The 25408-nt window shown below is 39.9% G+C and overlaps 1 protein-coding gene across 1 annotated transcript in view; it reads left to right on the top strand.

Moving 5' to 3' along the window:
- The window catches only part of grid2 (glutamate receptor, ionotropic, delta 2), a 540691-nt gene that overhangs the window by 505098 nt on the left and 10185 nt on the right, over positions 1-25408 (top strand). Inside the window, exon 15 of the mRNA XM_030736912.1 lies at positions 23961-24201. Within this exon, the coding sequence (XP_030592772.1) occupies positions 23961-24201 (241 nt within the window). The remainder of the gene's footprint in view (positions 1-23960; positions 24202-25408) is intronic.

Below are 25408 nucleotides of genomic sequence, written 5' to 3'. Positions count from 1 at the left end.
TATTAGGATCTGTGTAAAGGTTTTGATTCTATCCCAGTGTAAGTTGTTTGTCGTGGCTTTGGCTAGTTCTGCTTAAAGCTGGTTCTCATGTGCCCTGGTAGGCTGCTCTTGCTTTCAAATCGCTCATAGTGAAGTAGTTGGAAATGTGCCTCAAAATAATCAGTTTTAAAGCCCCCCACCTTGTTACTCTCTAGATTCATATATTATACAGCCAACCTGATGCTGGTTTTAAAACAAACCAGGGATATAAAAGCCTCAATTCATTTGCTCCCCCTTTGTTAACCATGTCTTTACTGGGAATCTGTTTGCTGGGCAGATAACAATAATCATAATCAAAAAATGCAATGTGTATTCTTAAATTGAAGCAGTGGTCTTGTTTCCAAAATACATTTAACTAATTATACAATTCACTCTATTCTATTGTTTATCCATTATGGACTGTGCACTGCTAAAATGTACTTTTAGTTGACATTAACATTCTTATTCTTCTGAGTCTAGATTTTTTAATGTTTTTAATTGCTTTTAACCAACCTGTCTCTGAGCTGTGTAGTTGCTTTTACAAGTAAGCGCTTCATATTTGCATTGCCTCCTGTTGGTAAATGTTAATAACTACACATGCCATTAAGATAAGCAAGATGATTAAAATATAGCAGTGATAAATAAAGATGTCATTGATTGGCTGGTGTAATTGAGGAGAGCTTCAACTACTTCTGAGGAGTATTTACTTTATGTGTGTGTATCAATGTGTGTCTCCTGCATACTTGAGGAGTGTTTGCTGTCTGGAGGCCCCTGGAGGTAATATGAGAGATGAAAAAGAATGTATTTGCTTTGACACTTTGAGGAGGAAGAGAAAAAAGGCAGACTGCTACAGCTTCATCATTTTAAACCATTTTGTTTGTAATGCAAAAGCCATTGCCAGAGTTCAAGTGAAGCACTGGTTTGTGTGTGTGTGTGTGTGTGTGTGTGTGTGTGTGTGTGTGTGTGTGTGTGTGTGTGTGTGTGTGTGTGTGTGTGTGTGTGTGTGTGTGTGTGTGTGTGTGTGTGTCTAGAAGTTTTTGTCAGCACAGTAGAACACATAGAGTGCAAATGTGTACACGCATGAGTATGTGTGATACTCTGTGATTGCTGGAGACAGCCTGCAGATTTACCAGTCAAAAAAAAAGGGAGTGCTTTAAAGGACTAGTCCACTAATTTAAATTGACAGCTTCTGACAAGTTGTTTGAAGTGCTGAAGGGGCAAGAACTTAAAAAACAAAACCTTCTCCCTGGCAAATATTATTTTTGTCTGTGTTTGTCTGAAGGCATTGATGTGAAAATCTGAGAGTCTTTGGGGGGCAAATAAATATTCCAAGATGGATTAGGTGCCTCTATGTTTATGATTATGACTGCAGCATTTAAATCTTGTGGAGCGAGTGTAGTGAGTACAACAAAATAAAAAAGAAAAGTCAATGACAGGAGGAACAGTTCAGAGAACATTAATTACATGATTGTTATTATTAAATCAATAAATTTGGCTTTCATTAAAATCTTTCTTCTCAATTTAGGCATATGTGGGTCGAAGAAGGAGAGCCACATCTACCATATAAGTTTGGTTTTGGTCACAAAGATACATTTATATTGTTGTTTTATTACCTGGCTGTAGGCAACTGTTCATCAGTGGCCCGAGGGCTAATCATTGACTGCTTCAAAAATAGAGCCGTGGTGGGCTGTATATCTGTGGGGACCTTGGCAGTGCATGTTGTATGGTACGTTTGAGGGGCCAAATGATGTACACAACAGCAACAAATCACTGCTACAAACAGATAAATCACACCTCAGAGGCCGTGGGTTGGATTGCTGTGGCGAGCACCAGAGGCTAGCTTCACTCTGGAGAAATTACGTTATCTTCTTAGGCTGTGTCATGTAATTTCTTGGCATGGTTTATATGAAAGTAGGGATTAGAACTTTTGGAGGTCCAGAGTTGGCCATTTATTATTTTTATTTTGAAAGGAAATGTGTATTCCTCCACATAATAATTTGGCTGTAGCAGGAAATATTATATTATAATAAAAGGGCTTTGTTAAGGTTCAGCACTCTGTTGTCAAATTTAGGTTTCTTGTGAGTAACTTGCCATGATGTAACTTGGGCCTATCCAGGATAACAATTTCCCCAGAAGTGATTCTTTTTCTGTTTGCCATCTGTTTAATAAAATACTTCAAAAACAATTACTGTAGAATAACTATAAACTTTATTTATTTTTTGATTTTGCAGCCATAACATCATTGTTGCAGCCTTTATTTCAGCCTAGAATCCAGCAATGTGTGCATATATTCTTCTTTGCTCCCATTACAGCCATACCTCCTTCATGTGTTTATTCCATATCCTAACCAGATGAAAAGTTAAAGTCTACTATAGTAAGTGTTGAGTTGAGAAATGAGAATAGTCCTTGACTAAAAGTTATTTTAAGTGCTATTTAAGTGTCCCAGTAAATACAAAGCAAACTATATATGGTACATAAACAGTTTGTTTGTGATGCTTTCAGAATTCTGGCAAGCTTTTATATCCCCAGCTCTCATGACAATAAAATTGTCAACAATAGTTAAAAAACTCTTGATGAACTGACTTCTGAATGTTTGCTTATTGCAAACCTTGAAGGGAAATTTAATGAATTGTGTAGTGGTTTTTTTTCTTTGGGAATGTATATGATAGAGATAAACTAAATTGCACCAGTGAAGGGCACATATAAATAGCTTTTAAAAATGCCTTTGCTCATGTAAATCTTACACTTTAGTCCCAGCAGAGGGGTTGTAAACAGAATCTGCAGAAGTGAGATGAAGGTATATTACCTTGTCCTGTACTTATAACGTTCTGTTACAGCTGTCTCAGGGGTTTTTTAAAAAAAAACAAAAAAACACTTTTTGAGAGTATAACTATTGCTGAAAGTGTCTTTACTATTTAGGCACTAAGATCAATGAAATACATTTAATAAAACTCTCTCTAATTGTCCTTTTATTCTGCCAATAAAAATTAAGATTTAACGTGAACATTGATAATAAAAAGGAGGTCAGTAATTGAGGAGATTTGCCTGTGCTCACACTTACACAACCATAAAACTGCAATGAGAAGGAAAACACAATTATAATGACAGAAAAATTATTATTTAAGTGCCTTGAGGCAACTGTTGTGATTTGGCGCTATATAAATAAAATTGAATTGAATTGAATTGAATTGAATTGAATTGAATTGAATTGAACAGTTAGCAAAGAAAATCTAACCAGTGAGCCAAATCAGTGGCATAAAAGTAATAATATTTTCACAGTCCTTTAGTAATCAGCAATGTGAAATATTGTGTCAACAGTGTGATTTAAGCTTCACAAGTGGCCATTTCTGCTTTTTTGGCATTCACTCATAAATTTTTGGACTTTGGATAAGACAAAACAAGTTGTTGCTGTAATGTTTTATTACTCTTTGTTGTTGTTTTTGCACAGGAGTTATTTTTTTATTAATCAGCATCAGATGCATTAATAATAAATGACTGTGATTTATTTATTTATTTTTGTCCTTCTAATAACCCACTAGACAGCTTGCCCAGGGTGCTACTGCCCAGTTCAGTTCTAGATACTACACCTTCTTTAAGGTGTTGCTATTGTGGTATTTGTTTATATTTTGCTTTGCCCTCTTGCGTCCTTGCAGCATCTACATGCACAGAGGAGTGAGTTCTGTTCCATTTTTTTCTTCAGCAATCAACAAATGGCTTAGATGAAGTACTGGTTTTCTTCTGTGCACTGGCTCCCAGACCATTAGGACCATTACTCAGCTTCACCAGACTATACCTGTAAGTGAAGGTATCTGCAGTTAGGTTGACAATAGTCTCGTACAGGAGGTAGGGCGGGCCTTCTTTGGCTTTGAATTCCCAGACATCTTACTGTAGAGGAGGATCCAAACAGCAGGCAAGAGTCCAATGGCTCCTTCTCAGTTCTCTTTTGGGATCATTCAAGCCTAGTGATGAGGAATCCTGAGACCCTCTTTAAAGTTGGTATATTGGTCCCTAGTTCCACTGTCCTGCCTCAAGTGAAGCAGAACAGTGGTTTTCTACTGTTAATTTTTGCTAAAGCACAACCTAGCTTCAGTCCTACTTCCCAAGAAAACAGAAGACACAAATATGTAGCTCAGGATGCTGCAGAGCAAACAACAAGGTGATGTTATCCTCTTCTGTGTCTGCCATGGCTGCTTAGCCCTAAGCTCTTTTCCCAGAGATAGCCCCGGACATCATGAAGGCTATACAAACTCCCCTGACCCTAAGCACAGTTTCAGCCTCCTTGTCAGAATGGCAAAGCAGACAATGAGTGTCATGCAGCATTCCATGTGGATCTCTGTGTCTTAGTTTTTTCCCAGAAATCAGATGGAAGATGCTGGATGGTCCCTTATCCCCCACTGGGCTGTGTAGACCACTCTTTGAGAGAGCCATAGTCCATTTATGTTAAACAATCAAGGAACCAAAAAGTGTAAAGCTCTTCACCTTCTGGAGTAAAATAACATCTCAACATCAAAAACACAGAGATGCTCACTTTAAGACACTCCAGCCTGTACTGCTCCTGGGCCCCCAAAGGCACCTTTCAGTACCTTTGCTCTCCCAACCTGTTTCTCCTATAGCTAGTTAGAACCACCATGAAGGAAAGGTATCTGGGTCCCGGTGTATCAGGACAACCCATCCCACGAGAGAGATCCAATTCTAACAGGCTTACTCGTCCAATGCTGGTGAATTCTGGATTTCATCATAATTTGGCAGACGAGCTCTCTTCTTTCCACGTGGCTGAACATTTATCTAGGTGTGCACATGAACTAAACCAGCAAAACTGGAAGTGCTAAACTCTCTGATGTTATTTGTTGCACCCCACAGAGTGGCGTCTGTGCTACCTGTTGTAAGTCTGCTGGGCTTGATGCCTGAAATTTTTGTGGTTGTCCCCTTGGGAGTCCTCCACATCACGAAAATTTAGAGATGCTTTAGTCGCCTGCACCTCAACCCAATACAGTACCAAAGATGCATGTTTAATGTTCCTCCCTCACTGCAGTCATTTTGTCATACATAAAAATCCCACGTTCTATCATCAGGGGGTTCCCCTTTGGGAGTACTGTGTCACACATACCAGTGTACAAAGATGCATTCCTCTTCAGCTAGAGATGAATATATCAGTCTTAGGGGGGAAGTGGAAGAAACCTTTTTCTCCTCACATAAACTGTACTGAATTTCACTTAGCCCTCCTTCTAAACATGCATTCAGGAGGCCAGTCACTCAGGTGGCCCCAGAGCAATTAAGTATAGTACAGCTGTTAGTTGTGGAGTTGTGGCAGTTCCCTCATCACAAAGACACACTGTCACAGTTGGACACTGTGAAACCCATTATGAGATGATAAGCCAATGGATAGGATTTCTGATAGGAACCCCTGTCTGAACAAGGACCTGTGTCTGGGCTTTGTGAGGGGATCTCAGATGTCATACACAGGTGGTGGCTTACTCTTAAGGTGTACGAGTAAGACGGTAATAAGTCAGTATCTCGTTTGAGACACCAAGGACTTACAGAGCTCCTCTTTTCAAAGTTTCAAGAAAAAGACATTGCATAGTTAGCATGCCTCATCTCCCTTTTAAAACCTGCTGCATACATAATGTACGAATTGAATCACACAATTTGTCCTGGGCTGAACTTCATAAAATGCTCTTGCATAAGACATCTGAGTCTACAGAGTTCATTCTGCAGGAGCTGACCTGTTCACACAATATTTCCTTCACGTGCCTGACCCACTTACTAGAACCCACTATCCCAGGGGCAAGACCTCCTTCTACTACAGCCTATCATGCAGGAAAATGGTGTGCTTTCCAGCACTGGTGCATGGACAGAAGCTCGGACGTCATGTTGTGTCCTCTGTCCCCTGTGGTGACCCATCTCCACATGCTTAAGAGCATAAACTGGTTTTTCATTATGTTTTGCACATGGCTAACATCAAACAAATCCAACTGTTCATCCACCACAAAGTACACTCACACGGTATGCCTCACCGGCTGTGTGAAGTTATCAGACAAGCCTACATTACAGCAGGAACAGAGCCTCCATAGGGTGTCTGTGCTCACTTCCCGAGCACCTTATCTCATTCACATCTCTCCTCAGTGGGATGGAGTTGTCGAACAGCTGCACAGTGGCATCTTGGGTCTCTCCCATTCCTCTTCAGACGTTTCCATCTGCACAATGTATGTTAGTTTTCCCTGACTAACTCATTTTATGCATACTAGACAGCTGATAATATGCTGTCAAATCTCACTTTTTTTATGCACGTGCCAAGAGGTGTTCCTCTAATCCTATCATGGATTAGTGAGCTACGCAGTGTATAATGTCCCACTCTCCTGCTGCTGCAGGTGTGTTGTGGCAAAGGAGTCTAATTTTCACTTTTTACATTTTTTTTTCTACACACTGACTGGTATGGTAATTTATTGTGACGAAAATGTTGTTTCAATGCCTTATTGTTATCCACTTGGAAACATTGGTGTCATGGTGGGATACTGACCACGTGTCCTTATCCTAATAATGGTGGCTCTTAGAGGGATTAGCATATGCAAAATACTTACAGCAACCCCTGATTCTGTGATGACAGACCAACTCATTAGGCTGTGAGCCACGTTTGTTCCACTTGTGTCAGAAAGAAAAAGCTGACTTACAGAACACAAGGACATGAAAGAAAGTCTTCAAGGTTGGGCAGGCACAGAGGGATAAACACAATAGCAACAGCTTTTAGCAGGCTACGGTTATACACACAGAGTCTGGGGTTACAGTGTAACAAACATTTGAACAAAACTTTTGTGAATGTCACTGGAGAGGGCAGCATAGTGGTATATTACTCCGTATTAAAAGAATAAATCAGATCTTCTGGATCCACTTGGAAAAGAAAATTTAAAAGAAAGCTTTTGCAGAGAAAAGTTTTACCTAAATTCTTATTGAGAAAACTGTATTTTAGCTTTACTTTCTGTTTTGCTTTCGGGGCCCCTGCGAAGTATTGACTTTTTGTCTGAGTCTTTTTTTTTTTCATCCTCTCTCTCCCTCATCTTTCTTTTTCTTATTGATTAGTTCATTTCAAAAGCAATTTCAATTGCAAACAGCACAAGTTACAAATGAAGCAACTGCCACACATTCAGTCACTGAATACTCTCCAAATGGTGTATAATCAGTTTTTCGAGGTCAGATTTTAAACAGCAGGAATTATTTTATTTTGAGATATGTGTCTTTGATCTTTTTGGTCTCTTTGTAGTATTATAATACCTTGAGCGACAAGCATGATTAGGCTTGATCAAGGCTTCTGCCAAAGAAACCAAAGGTACATGCGGGTTATTTGATTCATTGCATCTCTCTTTATGTTGTGCTCTGTGAGCTCCAGTAAAGCTGAAGCCTCTAAAGCCCTTAGTTTTCAGTGCATAGAAATCAACATAAAAACAAAGGTTTTTTCCAAAGAAAATTTGTCTTTGGAATGTATGTTTTCATGTGTATATATGATGTTCTCATAACAAACACGTAGTGGTTTAATGTCAGGTGTCAGTCTAACATCTTCTCTGATTGTCGAAGTTCTCTCAGTCTAGCTGTCACTCTGACTTTTCTCAGTCAGACTCAGGCCATACTCGCAGTGCATTCATTCAATCTTTGTAAATCACCCATCAATTAATGATGATATTTTTCTCCCCCAGTTTCTTTCTCAGTATGCTAATGATAGTTAATGGTTGCTTTACTTCTGTGCATTGTTTATCATAGTTCAGCTTGATAATCTGTTTCAGTTCATGAGCACAACTGTGGCTTAATGGTCCTTAATTGAAAATTTTGTTGACAATGTGTATGACATTGAACCCTGAAAGCCCTAATTGGAATAATTAAGCTTAGCAAACTTTACTTGAGAGACCAAAGACCCATGGGTGAATAACTCTCACTCTCTCACTCCAGCCCTTGGGTTTCAATATAGAAGCAATATCTGTGTTTACATGGGGCCTTCCACTCTGATTATAAGGCCAAACACAACCAAAATGCTCCATATAAACACTTCAGTCAGAATAAACAAGCCCAAAGAGATGGCAGTTTGAATTGTTTCAAAGGAGTAGTTCCACTGAATAATTATATTGTATAAACAATTGAACCGTACTGCTTTCAGGGTGTCCTTGCCCTCCAATCTGTATTCTATCCTCCTTATATGTGGACATATTCTTTGCCAACTGATCAAGCATGTGTCACAAAGATGGAGTAGCTGCTGAGGAACACAAATGCATAAAATATTGATCAATTTTTTTGCACGTCTCATTGATCAGACTAAGTGTAAGCAGTTGATACAACAGCTTCGATCGTAATGAAAAAGTGTTTGCGTGCAAAAGCAGCCACTGTTAACTACCAGGGTATCATAACAGCTCGATGATTATCATGGGTCCTCACTGTAGGGCAGCCTTGTATTTGAACACTGTCCGTTTTTTTTCTCTGTGGAGTTCCCATGTTATGGTGTGTTTGTTGCCTGTTGGACTTCATGTTCTGTGTGTTTTCCCAGCGTCTCAAGGATGGCACGCAGTGAGCGTAAGTGTGAGGCAGAGCAGCACGCCATCTCTGCTGCTAAAATGAGGCAGTTAAAATGCTTATTCTTTGACTAGCAAGGTCACTGGTGAGACTTCTGGGGTCCTCTTTTTAAAGTTGACACAAAGAATCTAGCTCAGAAGCAAACGCAGTATGCACCAGCAGTGCTGAAATAATATTTCTTCTATCTGAAATGACTCTAGTAGTCTGTGGTTGAAGAAACAGGCTATCTACAAGGTGGGGTATTGATGTGTGGTGGTGGGTCAGTCTCAGCTACTCACAGCTTTTCTTTACTAAAAACACAAGGAGTGTGCAGTCAGGTGCAAGTGCACTTTACTGATTGGGTTGATACTGCTGAGACTCTCTGCTCTTGGCACTCAGTCTTGGCCCTGCTCACAGAAGCGATGAAGAGATTTTTACAACTCAACAAAGTAAATGTGACACATCAGTTTGTAGCTGATTTTTTTTTTTTTTTTTAAACCTCTTTGTGATATATTCTGACAAGTTTGGCTTGGTTTTTGAGCTAGGTCACAGAGAGGCACAATATAATGCAGCAAGTGATCTGATGTTTTATTGGTTCCCTTACACACCTGTTACCTTCTGCATACAGGTCAAAAAACTGCTTCTACGGGCCTTCACCTGTGGTGCTTTAGCATTTAAGAATGCTTCAGTGGATTGTTTGCTGCCATGGGTGCTTGAACTAAGCTCTCAAGTTAAAGGCTGACAGCCATAATCACTATGTCACTCTCACCTACCCAGAGTAATTGGAATACAGACAGCCTAGGTTTAATGTTACTGGAGTTTGCATGTTCCTCTGTGCCTGCGTGGGTTTCCAGTCATGTCCAAAGACATGATTGTTAGGTTAATTGGTGATTCTGAATTGTCCATGGGTCTACATAAGAGAGGGAATGGTTGTCTTCTGTCTTTGCTGGCCCAGTGATGGACTGGTGACCTGTCCAGGGTGTATCCCTATTTTCACCCTATGACAGTTGGGATGGATGGATGGATGGATGGACGGACAGTTTTGTTTGGTTCAATTCAGTCACCAAAACTGGTTAGGCTTAGAAAAAGATCACGGTTTTGGTTAAAATGCACCATGTGAGGTGAATGTTAGAAAGCTACAGTTTAAGGAATTTACATGCACTTTTTCACATGTCTGCAAGAGGTAGCATATCTGTAAACTAGGATGCTTTCTGTTTATCTGAATGGTCAGAATGGATGACCACGCTCCTTCTGGCCTACTAGTAGGTTCACAACGGCACCTATGGAAGTAATTAAAACTGAGATTGAACATTTAATGGGCTGATGGCATTTGAAGCTGGTGGTGTGATTTAGTGCACACCTTTCACTTCTTTTCTAAGACATGCTGATACAGCTAAGGCAGCACTTCTTACCCCACGCTCATCAAAACTACAGAGAAACTACTTCTTGTCTTTATTATATGAACATTATTCTCTATCATGTATTCTTATGGGTCTACCATGAGTGTGGCAGCTAGAGGCCCGCTGATGCTGCCAGCTTTGTGTTAAGCTAGTAAGTGAGCTGTCAAACCAATGTTGTTCTCATTTAAGGAGCTGACAGTCAGCAGCCGTCTCTGAGCAACAAACTCATTTTAGAATAACACCTCTGTCTCTCATCTCCCTCCACTACCCCTTCTCCGCTCATTTCATTCCACGTTTTTCCTCTGTTCACTCATGATTGTCTTTTCTCCTCTCTTTACCCTTCTCAGCTACCTTTTACGATTCTGTCTCCTCTACTTTCTTACCTGTGCCCCCCCCTTCCTCCATTGTATGATTCTATTGTCAGTCATCCATTCAGCTGGAACACACTGCCAAGGTTTTTGCACCCCTCTCATTTTTGCTCTCATTTTTTTTCCTCCCTTATTCTTGGACTCACTTGGGTTTCTTCCCCTCTATCTTCACATTCTTTTTTTTTTTTTTTTTACCTTTCGCTTCACCACAACTTCTACTTTTTATTGTCTCCAACTTAAAATTGTTTTTCCTACAGAGGTGACAGGAGATGACTGTTCATAGAACTACTGCAGACATGTTTCAGTTCTCCTCAAATGCTAGTATGCTCCAAAATGATGCATTCTGCCTTTACCGCTCTTACAGAAACATTTAAGTCTATCTAGCAAGCTCTGAAATTCACTGAAGTGTTTCACATCATTCTTGATTATCTAACTCTCACTGCTCTGCATTTTAACTGGCTACAGCTGCAGTAAAACCTGCTACTAGGAATGTAAAGCTTAGGACATCGCCTGCATTTATAGGGTCCTTATGGATGGGCCTAGGGAAGACTGCAGAATCAACACAATATATGAAGTTATAGCACATTTAAAGGGCAGTAAGTGAGATTTTTATCGTCCCATTGCAGAAAATAACCCTAATATATCTAGACGGGGTTGAAAGCCAAGTTGATCAATACCAGTGACTCAACCACCGGTTTGCCAGGTGCTGAGATAACAGGCTTTCAAAACTCACTTTGTAGCCTGTAGTCTCTGTTTGGAACAGCCTCGCCATCCATTTGAGTTTGAAAGACACTCCCCATACCCCAGCAGTGGTGTAGCAGCACAGTGTGATATCTCTGAACAGTCCATTTTCAACACACTAAGGATCTAATTTCTAACATTAGGTGCAGCCTATTAAAACTGTTAATCTGACAGCACTGTCTATTTGTAACTTCTGAAAGCCCACTTTTTAGGTAATATAACTTTAAATGTGATATATTTTGGTCATATTCAAACTCAGACTGGGCTTTTGATTAAATCAAGCACAAGAAAATTGCTTTTCATGAAAGACACTATGCAGTGCTTTAGCCTAATCCCTGCTATTTCCACCTGGAACAAATCTCCAGATCTGTCCAAATCAGTTACAGCAACAAAACTCCCAGGCCAAAATAAACAGCCTTAGGCTATATGGGCAAGAGACAAGAGAATTTTGGAATAGCATGAGTCCCCATCACCAGGCCAGAATGAAGTTTCAAAGCTTTAAAATAGAGAGTAAAGTGTTGCCTGATAGTAGTAAAAGGCAGTTTCCTTACTGTGTACCATGCTTTGTGACCTTCTGAAAATCTGCCTTTTTGAACACATACCTTAGTCAAGGTGCCGGTGCCTCCAGGGGCTGTTAAATGTGTAAAGTAGTGTGTTTGTGCAGCTGGTGGCTTGTTTATGCTATTGGTCTGTGCCAGAATAAGTTTTGCATCTGAAAGGTGTGGTATGTTTTTCATCTGGCCTTATTTCATATGTATTTGTAAGACTTTTTCTTTCAGAAACAGGGGGGGGTATTTAAATACATCACAGAAATGTGATTTATAAAGGTTTGCAGCATATAATTTACTTCAAATTGAGCTCCGTAAATACCAGGAAAAAAAAAAACATGTCATGTTTTGCACCTGATGTGATTTTGATAGTTGCAGAGAGAAGTTTTCATTTATTTGGAATGAGAGGGGGAGATGTTATCAGAACGAGTGCATAATTGGCATGAGTGGATGGCTCAAAGCTTTGAGCGCACTGCCAAAACTTTGTCTCTGTCCTGTAACTCTTCGCTAAGTCATCACCCTGGATGTTTGGAGCCTCAAGAGTGATGCACACTCTGATGGATGTGGCACAGTATCAGTATATTAGTGTATTAATGCACGGATGGTTCAGGATGCCATTCTGTTTTTTGTTTGTTTGTTTGTTTGTTTGTTTGTTTTTTGCTCTTCTACACAAAAATCAACTGGTAAAGCTGTTACACACAGACTTCAGGTTTATATGTTATACAGTTTGTAATAACTCAGCCCTCCTCTGGATAAATCCTGCGTGCCACAGGAGTCTCAGTCTTCAGCACCACACACAGTCACCAGCTATTTCTAACACAAGCGCTTGCCCTTATATCAAAGCATATTGATTCTCCTTCAGCTGCCTCTCACTGAACTGAATTGCCACACTGTTTTCAGAGAGAAACGCATACATAAAACCTGCTTTTACACTGTTTTATTTTTGTTTGTACATTAATGCATCCCTCATCTGGTCTGCTTGTTCTTGACCCGCTAATTTGCAGTGCTCTTGATAAGAAGCTGATCATTACGGAAATAAACTGACAGCATCCTTGTTAGTAGATCACCTGCAGAACTTTCCACTCTCATCAGTGCGTTTTTAGTGGCGTTGGTGGCGTTGGTGGCGTTGGCGGCGTGATCTGTTCCACAACAACCTTAATGTTGACCATAACTTGAGTGTGACCTAGAATGTTCAAATTCCCACCATAGATGCATCTACCAAAAAAGTTCAAATCTCAGTGACCTTGACCTGAAGGTAAAGGTCAGAGGTCGAGTCTTCTGAAAATCTTGTCAACACAATAAATTGAGAATGATCTCACCTAGGATCTTCAAATTCAGATGCATACTGTTCAAGCTAGACCCATCAAACTTTGCACACTTGTTCACTGACTTTACTATAACTTCACTTTGTCCCCCACCCCATCCTTCCCCCTTCCCCCCTTACGAATCCAAAACAGCCGAGCTTTGGCACCCGTTCAGCGGTGCTCTTGTTTGCGATTGTGGTTGCACGCAAGTTTGCCCCACTTAGTAAGTCTGGTCCTGTACACTTGCAAGCACAGTTATTAATAAAATGCATTCTCATACTGTAACTATTGTATTAATCGCACATAAAAAGAAAAGAAAAAAAAAAGTTTCCATTTCAGGTTCGTCCTCACAAAGGCAGACACACAAACTCATCCACAAGTGTTTCTTTGTAACAAAACGAAAGCTGAAACAAGAAATGAAAAAGAATATTTGTTAAACCCTGTGCCCTTCCTGGCTGTCTTTTTATCCATCCTTTTAAGTATTAAACGTGTTGCTGTACATTTTTCTCCTGGTACTGTTCGACACTCTAGCTCTCTTCTTGTGTGTGATCTCATTATATTTTTGCCTTGAAAGTGTGTTGTCGTTTGACAGAATTCTCAGCCTTTTCTCATCTTAAACATTTTCCTTTTCATCCCCTTTTCTTTCTTCTTGTCTTCTGCCCCTTGGTCCAAATCACTGTGGTGTTCCTTTTTTTTTTTCCAGTTTCAGTCAACTAATAATGTGTGATCATCCCAGCATCAAGGCTGCTGCCATAGAGTCACCATGGCAACATCTAGTCCACACACAGTAATGGCCACTGCAGAGAGAACAGGGAGCCACCGACTGAGCGCACATACACACATCGAGGCACACAACAGTTGCCCCCCCCCCCCCCCCCCCCATCACATGGAGTAAACCCTTGCTCATTTGCTTTAACAACCAGTGGGAGTGTTAAAGCCATTATAGATCTCCCCAGTCAAAGTCAACGATCTTAAAGCAAGGTGATAACTCATTACGCACACGGTGTTAATGCACACTTACAGCACAGCAGCTGTTTCACAGATACACTCAGAGACGCCCCATAAACACATACCATGTGTAAATATACACTGTTACTAGAAAAAATATATACATATAAATTACATATGGATTACAATATATGCCACATATTTTATTTGACAGTGAAGCATTTAATTGGATGCTAACATGGAGCTGACATTAATATAGAAGCCTCACGATTATAGAGTGCTAGACCTGACACTAATAACTGTACTCTGTGTCCTCAGATTTAAATGATGTATAGTAGATGCTGTTCTAGGTGATTAAAGTGATCTATTTCCTGATACCTCTGGCTGCAGTGTGCTGAGTGATGAACCCCTGGGGAAAAAAAGGCAAGAGGCCTAGGAGGGGTGTTTAGGGGGGGGTGACAACAAATACACACCACTGCATATTACACTAAAAGAAATGTGGGGGTAACTAAGCTTTAATACAAGCTCAGTGTGATATAGCGGGTATTTCATCAGGATGCACATGCTGTGACACTCACAATTTAATACTTTAATTAACTGCTTATAGATCCCTTACATTTATTATTGTTTCAAAGGAACTATCCATTACAGAGTCGTTATGCATTTTCAGTTTGTGGATAGGCCACACTTTCAGCTAGGTCGATATATAGTTTGCTCACACAGGAGAATTCCTTTTTTTAAAGGAAGATATGTTTCACTGGTGAGACAGCGACAGCCGGATGGTGTACTGCACGAACCCTTTGACTCAACCCATGTTTTTGTCAGGCAGTCGTAGTGGCCTTTCATTCTGCCTGTCAGGAACGGGATGGAGATCAATGAAGAACAATGGTAACTGCTTCTGTTTGTTTAAAAATGAACATCACCATGCCCACTTTGACCAGTGCCTTGCATTGTGTCTTTATGTGACTAGAGCAGTTTGTATGATAGAAAGTAAGCATAGCTAAGGAGATTTCATGAGTTAACTAAGGATCCAACTAAGTCATTCTGAACTCACAAATTCTGAAGGTGCTGACACATCATCAGAACAAGAATTACATTGGCAAGTTAATATCCCACTTATGAATTAAAATGTTAGCTTGCTGTCAGCATTTAAAGGGCCCTGTAGCTTGGCTTAGTAAGACATATTCTTTTTCACTTTTAGTTTTCATTACTTAACTCAGACAAGGTTGGGCAAAAAGATTGGGCTCACAAAATTATCAGCTTGGTCATAAATTCTTACCTCTTTCCTGCAAGTATTCTGCGATTACAGAGTAAAGTGACTGTGTGCGTGCGTGTGTATGTGTGCGCGCCTGTATGCATTTGTCCAGGATAATTAACTTCAATGAGATAAATGTAAGCTAAATGTACATGTGGCCAATATGAGTGTGTGCATGTACTTGTGAGTGAATGTCAGTGTTAGGGTTTGATTCAAGGGCCTATCGGGGAAGCAGCCTTTGCATAACTCTGATAGGCCAATTAGTGCAGAATGATAGATGATGAGCTCCACGGGAAGACAGGGTCGTAATAAAGGGACGAGAGAAAGCACTCTGTCCTGAATCTTAACTCTGTTCTGCCTCTGTCCTCCTTCAGAGACTCAAAGATACATGTAGCGTAGCCCTAATATTCCTTTCTTCCCAACCTGGGGAGAAAGCTTTTAAATTATTATTTATTGTTTTGTTTGGCATTCTTGTGATAGAAATGGGTTGTAATTTGGTGAGTCATTGCATTAATATCTGAAAATCACATTGAACTCAGCTGAAACACATTTGACACAGCCAGCAACCTTAGCACACAGAAACCTCATATTAAGCTCATCTAAGTTTTTCTATTAGTATTAATACTGAGGTGACGTCAGTAATTCTCTTTTCATGGAAAGGACTGTTCAATGCCCGTTTCACTGCTAATAACATTGTTAATTTCCATCAACTTTCAACAATAAAAACATGTTTTGTGGCACTCATAGTCACTGTGTTTACAGGTGTTAGAGTAGATGAAAGAAGGTAATGCCACTGCTTTTTATTACTCTCAAAGTGCCAAACACAATCTGTATCACATGACATTTTTGACACATAAGAACAGTCAACTCATGAGCAGAGATAAGAGACAGCAACTCCAAACAGAAAGCATGCCTCTCCTCTCAACAGACATGAAACAATATGAACTCAGACAAGAAATCTTTAGAAGATGGCTGATTTTCAAGCAAGAAATGATGAAATATTTTGACAAAACATCGCCTGCCTTCTTTGATAGGTGGGATCTCTCTTATTCCATCTCATTAGCCTGGTGTGTAATCCGCCTTTCTCTGAAGCCGTCTGTCAGAGCACATGCTTGTTTGTGTGCCTCTGTGTGCGTAAAGCATCTGTTGTCAGAGTAGCAGATAAAAAGGGTCAGTACAGTATGAAAGGCACAACATTTCTCTTGGGAAAAACACTTTGTTTTAACTTTCATAAGCTGCAATACTTTCATCGGCTAAGAACAAAATAGTAAAGATGGCGCTTAATTTATGAAAACAGAATAACTGCTTGGCATCAAACCTCAAGTGTGTTAAAATGCTTTTCATTAAAGGGGAGACATTTGACTTTTCTAAAAAAAAAATTCATTAAAAGGAGATTGAGAAAGCGAGTGAATATAAATATCTTCACTGGTTGTCGCTTTGGATTCTCACGTCAGTTTTAATGTTCCATATTATGAAATTGTTCAAGCTTGCTGAAACACATTTGAATTGTTTTCATTTGGTAACACCAGATTTACCCCTCAAGTAAAATCCCAGTTGGGCATTCATATTTTACACCCCGCTGCAGGCCTGTGAAAAACTAAGTACATCCCATGATTGAATAGCTTGTAGAACTACCTTTAGAAGCAAAAACTTGAAGTTTTCTTTGCGACTGTCAGTCTGACACATTATTCTGGAGGTATTCTGGCCCAGTCTTCTTTACAACATTGAGGGTACTCATTTATGCGCAGCTCTCTTAAGATCCTGTCACAGAATTTCAATTGGGTTGAAGTCTGGACTTTGACTGGGTCATTGCAACACTTTGATGCTTTCTTTTCCAGTCATTCTGTTGTAGATTTGCCGCTGTGCTTTAGATTGCTGTCCTGATGTTTTAGCTATTGACCAGATGGCCTCACATTTGACTCTAGGGGTGTTTTCACACCTGGGGTGTTTAATCCATTTAAAATGAACTCTGGTGAACGCGGTAATCACACTCGGGTATGGACCAAAACAACTGCACCAAAACCCTTTGGAGGAGATGGTCTCAGTCTGGTTCCAAACAAACTCCAGAGCGGTTCGTTTATGGTGTGAACATGATCCGAGCCAACTACCAGGTGTATGCTGCAAGTTTAAGCTAAATGCCTTCAGGTAGCCAGGTATGTTTTGCATTCTGGAATGCAGCAGGGTACCGTAGATGTGCAGAATATACAAACAGTCAGTATCAACTAGTGACAAGCCATAAAAATAATGTAAATTCTCCAAGTTATTCACTAGGCCAGAACACAGCATCTGCTTCCTGTATGTACTTGCGTTGCTCCCACACCAGACACACCTGACCAGTAAGCAGACTAAACATTCTTACGTGGTTTGTAATGACACATTTTGGTTCTCTTGGAGTTTTTTCTGTGTGAAAAGAAACCAGACAACGGGAAAAAGCTACAAGTTTACAATCTCATCAACTGATTCAGACTAGAGTAAACAAACCATAGATGTGAAAACAACCATATGATACTTTGGTATCTAGAGGAGTTCATAGCTCAAATAATCACCCTTCCACCACCGTGCTGACAGGTGTTTGTGCTGATATGTTGTGTTTGGTTTCGTTAAATATGGCACAGTGTATTATGGCCAAACACTTTGGTCTTGTCTGTCCAAAGAACATTGTTCGAGAAGTCTTGTGGTTTGTTCTCCTGGCAACCCTTCAATGCCATACTTGTTCAGTCTTTTTCTAATTGTACTGACATTAACTTTAACATTTAACATGCTAACTGAAGCCTGTAGAATCTGAGATGTAGTTTTTGGGTTTCTTATAGTTTTTCTGAGCATTGCACAGTCTGCCCGTGGAGTGAATTTGCTGGCACATCTCCTAGGATGATTGTGTCATTGTGTTAGCACAGACCTGAATGCTCCAGACTAGCAAACTGTCAAAACTTCTACTTTTGTAGAAGTGCTCACGCTTGCTGATGTTCAATTAATCAAGTGCATTTTATTAGCAGCACCTGCATGGCTGCTACTTATCCTCTTAGTTTGTATGGAAGCAGTAAGTATGTACTTAGTATTTCATGGGACTGCACTGAGTCCTGTAAAAGCTGCTCTTTTACTGTACACATGGCTGTATTTCCTTCTCACAGTGAATAAAACTTTAAAAGTAATGGGTCTGATATGAGTGACAGCACACCATTGTCTAATTTTCCAAAGATATGATTTAGGTCTTGACACTTTTATAAGGTTCCCATTCATTAAACAGTATTTAACTGCACAAATGGCTTTGCCTCAGATAATCTCTGCATTAAAAAAAAAATATCGCAGTGAAAGAGTCATGACTAGGGGGGCATTGAGGGATAACTGTGGAGTTCCAGTGTACACAAACAGCTTTTGATCAGTCTTCTTTTTGCAGTAAAAGCATCAAAGTTATGGAACACCTCATCAACAGAAAAATACAGAAGTGAAACCATATCTGCAACAAACATGCATGAGTGATGTATTGTTGAATACTGAATTATTATACCTGTGGAACAGTTAAATATACACAGTATCACTCAATTTGTCATTAAATATATATCAATATACAGTGGTATGCAAAAGTTTAGGCACCCCTGATCATTTTCATGATTTTCCTTTATAAATCATTGATTGTTTGGATCAGCAATTTCAGTTAAATATGTCATATAGCGGATGAACACAGTGATATCTGAGAAGTGAAATGAAGCTCATAGGATTTACAGAAAGTGTGCAAAAATTATTTAAACAAAATTAGGCAGGTGAATAAGTTTGGGCACCCCACTAGAAAAATGACCTCAATATTTAGTAGATCCTCCTTTCGCAGAAATAACAGCCTCTAAAATCTTCCTATAGCTTCCAATGAGAGTCTGGATTCTGGTTGAAGGTATTTTGGATCATTCTTCTTTACAAAACATCTCTAGTTCAGTCAGGTTTGAAGTTTCCGAGCGTGGACAGCCAGCTTTAAATCCCACCACAGATTTTCAATAATATTCAGGTCTGGAGACTGAGATGGCCGTTCCAGAACGTTGTACTTGTTCCTCTGCATGAACGCCTCAGTAGATTCTGAGCAGTGTTTAGGGTCGTTGTCTTGTATCCACATATCCAGCCCCAGCGCAACTTCAACTTTGTCACTGATTCTGGAACATTGTTCTCAAGAGTCTGCTGATGGAATCCATGCGACCCTCAACTTTGACAAGATTCCCAGTACCTGCACTGGCCACACAGCCCCACAGCATGATGGAACCACCTCCAAACTTTACTGTGGGTAGCAAGTGTTTGTCTTGGAATGCTGTGTTTTTTCCCAGCATGCATACTGCTCCTTTTTATGTTCAAATAACTCAATTTTAGTTTCATCAGTCCACAGCACCTTATTACAAAATGAAGCTGGCTTGTCCAAATGGGCTTTAGCAGACCTCAAGCGACTCTGTTTGTGGCATGTGCGCAGAAAAGGCTTCTTCTGCATTATTCTCCCATACAGTCTCTGTATGTGCAAAGTGCGCTTAAGAGTTGAACAATGCACGGTGACACCATCTGCAGCAAGATGATGTTGTAGGTCTTTGGAGCTGCTCTGTGGGTTGACTATGACTGTTCTCACCATCCTTCACCTCTGCCTATCTGAGATTTTTCTTGGCCTGCCACTTCGGGCCTTAACTAGAACTGTGCCTCTGGTCTTCCATTTCCTCACTATGTTCCTCACAGTGTAAACTGACAGCTGAAATCTCTGAGAGGGCCTTTTGGATCCTTCCCCTAAACCGTGATGTTGAACAATCTTTGTCTTCAGGTCATTTGAGAGCTGTTTTGAGGCTCCCATGTTGCCATGTTGTTTCAGAGAAGACGCAAAGAGGAGAAACACTTGCAATTGGCCACCTTAACCCTTTCTTATAAATGGATTCACCTGTGTATGTAGGTCAAGGGTCAATGAGCTTACAAAACAATTTTTTTGTTCCAATAATTAGTGCTAAAGGTATTCAAATCAATAAAACGACAAGGGTGTCCAAACTTATTCACGTGCCTAATTTTGTTTGAATAATTATTGCACACTTTCTGTAAATCCTATAAACTTCATTTCACTTCTCAAATATCACTGTGTTCCTCTGCTATGTGATATATTTAACTGAAATTGCTGATCCGAACAACCAATGATTGATAAAGGAAAATTATGAAAATTATCGGGGTACCCAAACTTTTTCATACCACTGTATAAATCCTATAGTAGACAGATCCTCAAACCATATCTAACTTGAACATATCTAACCTGGGTAAGCACAAAATGCAAATTCAAAGTAGAAAGGTCATGTAATATGAACTGAGTTTGCTTTAAAAAAAAAAAAAAAACTTTAATCCCCTTTTCCCTCAAAATAAATAAATGCAATCTGCATTGGTAACTGATATCTGCCCAACTGGACAAATCCAGGCCTGATTACTACCAGCCCTGTTCATCAGTTAATTAGACAATTTTCAGAAGCATGAAGTATGCTAAATGATCCCACCTGTAGCACATGCTGCCAAATAAACAAAAAAAATCCAGCAGATATGAGGAAGAAGATGTCTGAAATGCACCTTCTGGAATGCATTCAAAAATATGTCTAAGACTTTTGGACTCCAGTGGTTCACAGTGTGAGAGATTATCCAAAAGCTGAGAAAACTTGGAGCAGTAGTGAGCCTTCTGAAATGTGGCCAACCTTCCTCCAAAAGCACAGTAGTGCTTCATCCAGGAAGTCTAAAAAGACACAAGGAAACCATCCAAGGAAGCACAGGCCTCTCTTGCCCCAGTAAATCTCAGTGCTCATGTTTCCACTATCCAAAAAGACACTGGGCAAAATGACAGAGTGGTGAGTTGAACATCTCTTCAGCCCCGGAAGAAAATTTAGGCTTGTCTGACATATTTTAGGAGAATCTTCTGAGTTGAAGTACTTAGAAGACAGGGGCCCTGCTACATGTGCTGTACACTACAGACTACACAGAATTGTATACAAATAAAAAGAGCATTATACTTACATCCATACACAGAGGTGGGAGTAAGTGCTTCAGGGCCAGAGCAACTCTCCATAATTGAGGGAAACATGAATTTGGCTTTCTGGCAGAAAATCCTCAAGGATAACATCAGATCATCAGTGGGCGAGTTAAAGCTCAAGTGCAAATCAGTTATGCACCAAGATAATGCTCACAAGCATGAGAGCAAGTCTACCTCTGACTGACACGGAAATAAAATTAACGCTTGGGGGTGGCTTAAGGTCTGGAATTGAACCCCAATGAAATGCTGTGGTGGAACCTAAAAAGAGCTGGTCATTTTTACAAACCTGTGCTGCAGAACTGTGAGAACGGTGGGCCCAAAAGCCACCAAACTGTCAGAGATTATTTGCATGCAGTTGTTGCTGCTAAAGGTACCACAAATGGAGCAGTTAAGGCAAACAACTCGAGCTGTGCTGCATCATAAACATGTAACATGCCTCACTCTGTTTACGTAATATACAAACCTAGACTCCCAATTTAGCATTTTATTTCCCATCCCTCCCTCTGACAAGACAATGCCACTGTCAGCTTTTTCAACCCCTTCTCCACCCGAGCCTGTAGGCTCTGGGAGATAATTACTCATCACTCAACAATTTATATGTGCATCGTGTTTGCAGCGAGTGATGTGCTCAGAGCCTAGTCGTCACCAATCTCAAACTATATTCTTATACTGAAATGAATCATTTCAAAAGTAATTTGTCTGATCAAACTATCTGTTACTCTCAAGGACCAATTGCTTTTTCACGCTAGTATTGGATTACCTTTTGGCTGCAATAGATGTAATTATGATTCAAAACTCACAATTTTGTTTATTCAGGTTGCCTTTTTTATGTTCAATTTCTGACTCAACTTCACGTGAGATACACATAAAAATGGGAGAAATCAAAAGGGGTTTGAATACTTTTTTCAGCTTTGTGAACACTTGTTTTTGTCTGTCCTGATGTTTTGGTGCTGTTTGACGCCTGAGCTGGCATCTGCTGCATCTCTTTCCTCTGTTACCATGTGTACAATGAACAAAAAAAAAATAACAATAAAGTAAAACACGGGCTTTGTTCAATAACCCAATCTTAGGCACGTTAACTTGCAGTTCAACAGTGTGCCCTGCATGCATCAGTGAAATGTTTTAGGGCTGTTGCTCCTTTAGCAATCAGCAATCTAACTCACAAGAGGTGCACAGTGTGGTCAAGCATGAAGCAATTTCAGAGTCCTGTGTTATACAATATCACAGCCTAAAAGTAGCTTAATAACATGTTTGAAAGGAAAAGGAGCAGAGCCTGTTGCATTACCAAAAAGAATACAAATGCATGGCTCATATGCGATGAGAGATTTTTACAACAGGACATAACTAGGCCAGTAGTGTCTGTATACTACAATGGCTATCAATGCAGATCAGTTCGATTTGCTTTGAGTCAATAATCTGCATCATTACTATCAAAGTCTTATCTAATCACAGCACTAATCTGCGGTGATTTGAGCTGAACAATTCCACAATCAAGTCGACAGTTGATGGACATGATGTCTCATCGCAGTGACTGTTGGTGGATTTGCTGTTCAAATTAGTTTGTTGTCTTATTTTCTTCCTCTTCTCTTCATTTCTTTTCCCTCTTTTTTTTCACCCCATCAGTTCCAGTCATAGCTGCCATTTCAACTGTGTAGTCCCACACACTCCCACCAGCTTAGAAAACATCCCTAAATGAGAGTGGCGTTGTTATGAAGCAACGTGCTGTGCATGTTTAGCTGATTTACATCTAAATGATCTATGTTTTTTGAGGTATTGTGAATGAAATTAATTATGTAAACTAACTGTGGTGCTCATTTGCATTTCTTGATTGATTTTCGTCCATTTCGTGTGAGGAGAAATGAAGAGAGGAGATGGGCACCGTCATTTGCGTGGCCATTGAAATTGCAAAAGGCGTTTGCCCTCAGGAAGTTCTGCAGATAATTGCAAGCATCTGTCTTGATGTGCACATGGGTGAATCCCGAATACGTTTGCTTGGACATGTGTGGCAGTCAAATTTGTGACCTTTGTGCATGCCTAGTGATGTATCCACCTTGCTGGTGTCAATCAGTGTGGAGGCTTAGTTTATCTTTGATGGATCTATTTTTTTTCTGTGTTAGTATGTTTATATGTGTGTCTACAAGGTACTGGATATGCATATTCCCAGACACATCTCTTTCTCTTTTTCTGTGCCCCTCTCCACTCCCTGCCACGTTACCTGTTAAATATCTATACGTCTGTGTGTCTGCAGCTCTCTTCCAAACCGAAATGAACGACCCAGTTAAATAATAAGCTGAAGGCTAACAGAGGGACCCCATCAACCTCTGAGCTGTATCCTCTCTGAAGCCATCAATCGTGGGACTAAAGCTAGGCTGCATAATGACATTGTGGCAGTGTACTCGCGCTGTGCTGCAAAACATATTAATGTTAGCTATAATGAGTTTGACAGCCCAATATGGTTATCAGGGATCAGGGTGAATTTTAGCTGGCAAACACTGCCCTCAAATGGATAAGAGGAGTTACAGCAGCTGGAGTAAAAGCTGCATTTTTGTCAGGTTTTGAGAAATGCAAACATGTCATGTACTCATTAAAATGGCACTCAGATTACTTAATTAATTTTATTTTGTTCCTGCTGGCTTGCTGAACTTTTTTTTTTTTTGCATCTGTCTTTTCATATGAACTTACTTAATTTGTATGTAGCGACATTTTCCATTTGACAGAAATAGAGATTTGCAAGCTTTCTGATTTTAACTCAGTAATATTTTGCATTTTAAGTATGAATGGCTACTGCTCATGGCTTTTAATACTAACATGCCTGTTTTCCTTGCCTATATCCCAGAATCTTGGAACTCCAGCAGAATGGTGACATGGATATACTAAAACTCAAGTGGTGGCCCAAGGACAGTCCCTGTGACCTCTACAGCTCAGTCCAGACACGACAGCGTGGCAATGCCCTTGATATTCACAGCTTTGCTGGCGTTTTCTGCGTCCTGGCTGCCGGCGTGGTGCTTTCTTGTCTCATTGCCATGGTGGAAAGCTGGTGGTCACGAAGGAAGGGATCCAGGGTCCCCTCCAAGGAGGTAGGGTGATGGATGAGTGATGAAAGGAGGAGCAATGATACAGAAGGAGATATAGGGCCTACAATAGATCCTAGCTCTTTTTTATCCTGTGAGAAGGGAAGAATATAAATATGTAATAGGTTGAACAAAGGAAATGGATGGATCAAGACAAGAAAAAATAGTAAAGTGAGAGTAGAGAGATTTTGATAGAATGGGTTTAATTTCAGGTCAAGCCAAGGAAAGGGGTTTAAACTTTCTGTAACTGTTGCCATCAAATTCATCCAATTTGGGATGAATGAGCCTTCATAGTGAAGGAGGCATGAATAATGACAACCCCTGGAAATGCTGAATATCACACTTGTTCACAACATTACTTCACCTAAAGCAAATTTGCACACAAGCAGTGTCAGCAATGCACTCCCAACAGTACACATTGTAACAGAATTTTTTGCTAGGCTTTTGCATATTCTGCCAAAAAGAATTTTGGAAGTCCTTTATTAGCTCTCCAGTAATATAATCGGCATTGATCTTTCACATAGTCTTGTGAATATAAAGCTCTGCGAAGGTAGTAAGCAAAAAGGTCAACCATGACTTGAATGATTTCAGAAGCCCAGTGAAAAAAAAAAAAAATGTTCATTAAACTTTCACCCATAATCACAATCTGACTCGTGATCTCACACAGACTATTAGCTTATAAAACATCCTGTCATGTTTTTAATTCTGTTTGTATAATTAAAGTTACCATCAAATTATCAAAATGATTAACCAGAGACATTGTCTTCCAAAAGCAAATTGAATGTCAATGTAAACTGAATTAAGCAGCAAATTAAACTTAGGTTAATTGAAGTGAGTGTTAATTTTTCGCTCATGTGTTAGTCCTACTTAATCATCATTACGGTATACTCCCAGTTCATAGTGATGTAAAAAAAAAATGAAATGTTAATAACTGGTGGTCTGGGTGACACATTCAAGCAGCTACATGTCTTGGCAGTTAAATTCCAAGCCCGCCAACGCCACGTTGACACTGGGGTCACAAAAGTCTCTACATCCCTTTACACACAACATACAACCCCAGTTCATCAGAATTAATAAATTCTTGTTATTATTCTTTATATACTCTTTCAGTACTAGAGAATATTTGCCCTGTAATACATTTAGTATCCTACTGCTATTATCCTGTGAATGTCCACCTCATTTTTCAATCTTTAATTAATGCTCTTTTGATGGT

The sequence above is a fragment of the Archocentrus centrarchus genome, chromosome 9 (genome assembly GCF_007364275.1).
Source record: "Archocentrus centrarchus isolate MPI-CPG fArcCen1 chromosome 9, fArcCen1, whole genome shotgun sequence".
Lineage (NCBI taxonomy): Eukaryota > Metazoa > Chordata > Actinopteri > Cichliformes > Cichlidae > Archocentrus > Archocentrus centrarchus.
The sequence above is the reverse complement of the archived record's forward strand: the minus strand, read 5'-3'. Positions and strand labels throughout refer to the sequence as shown.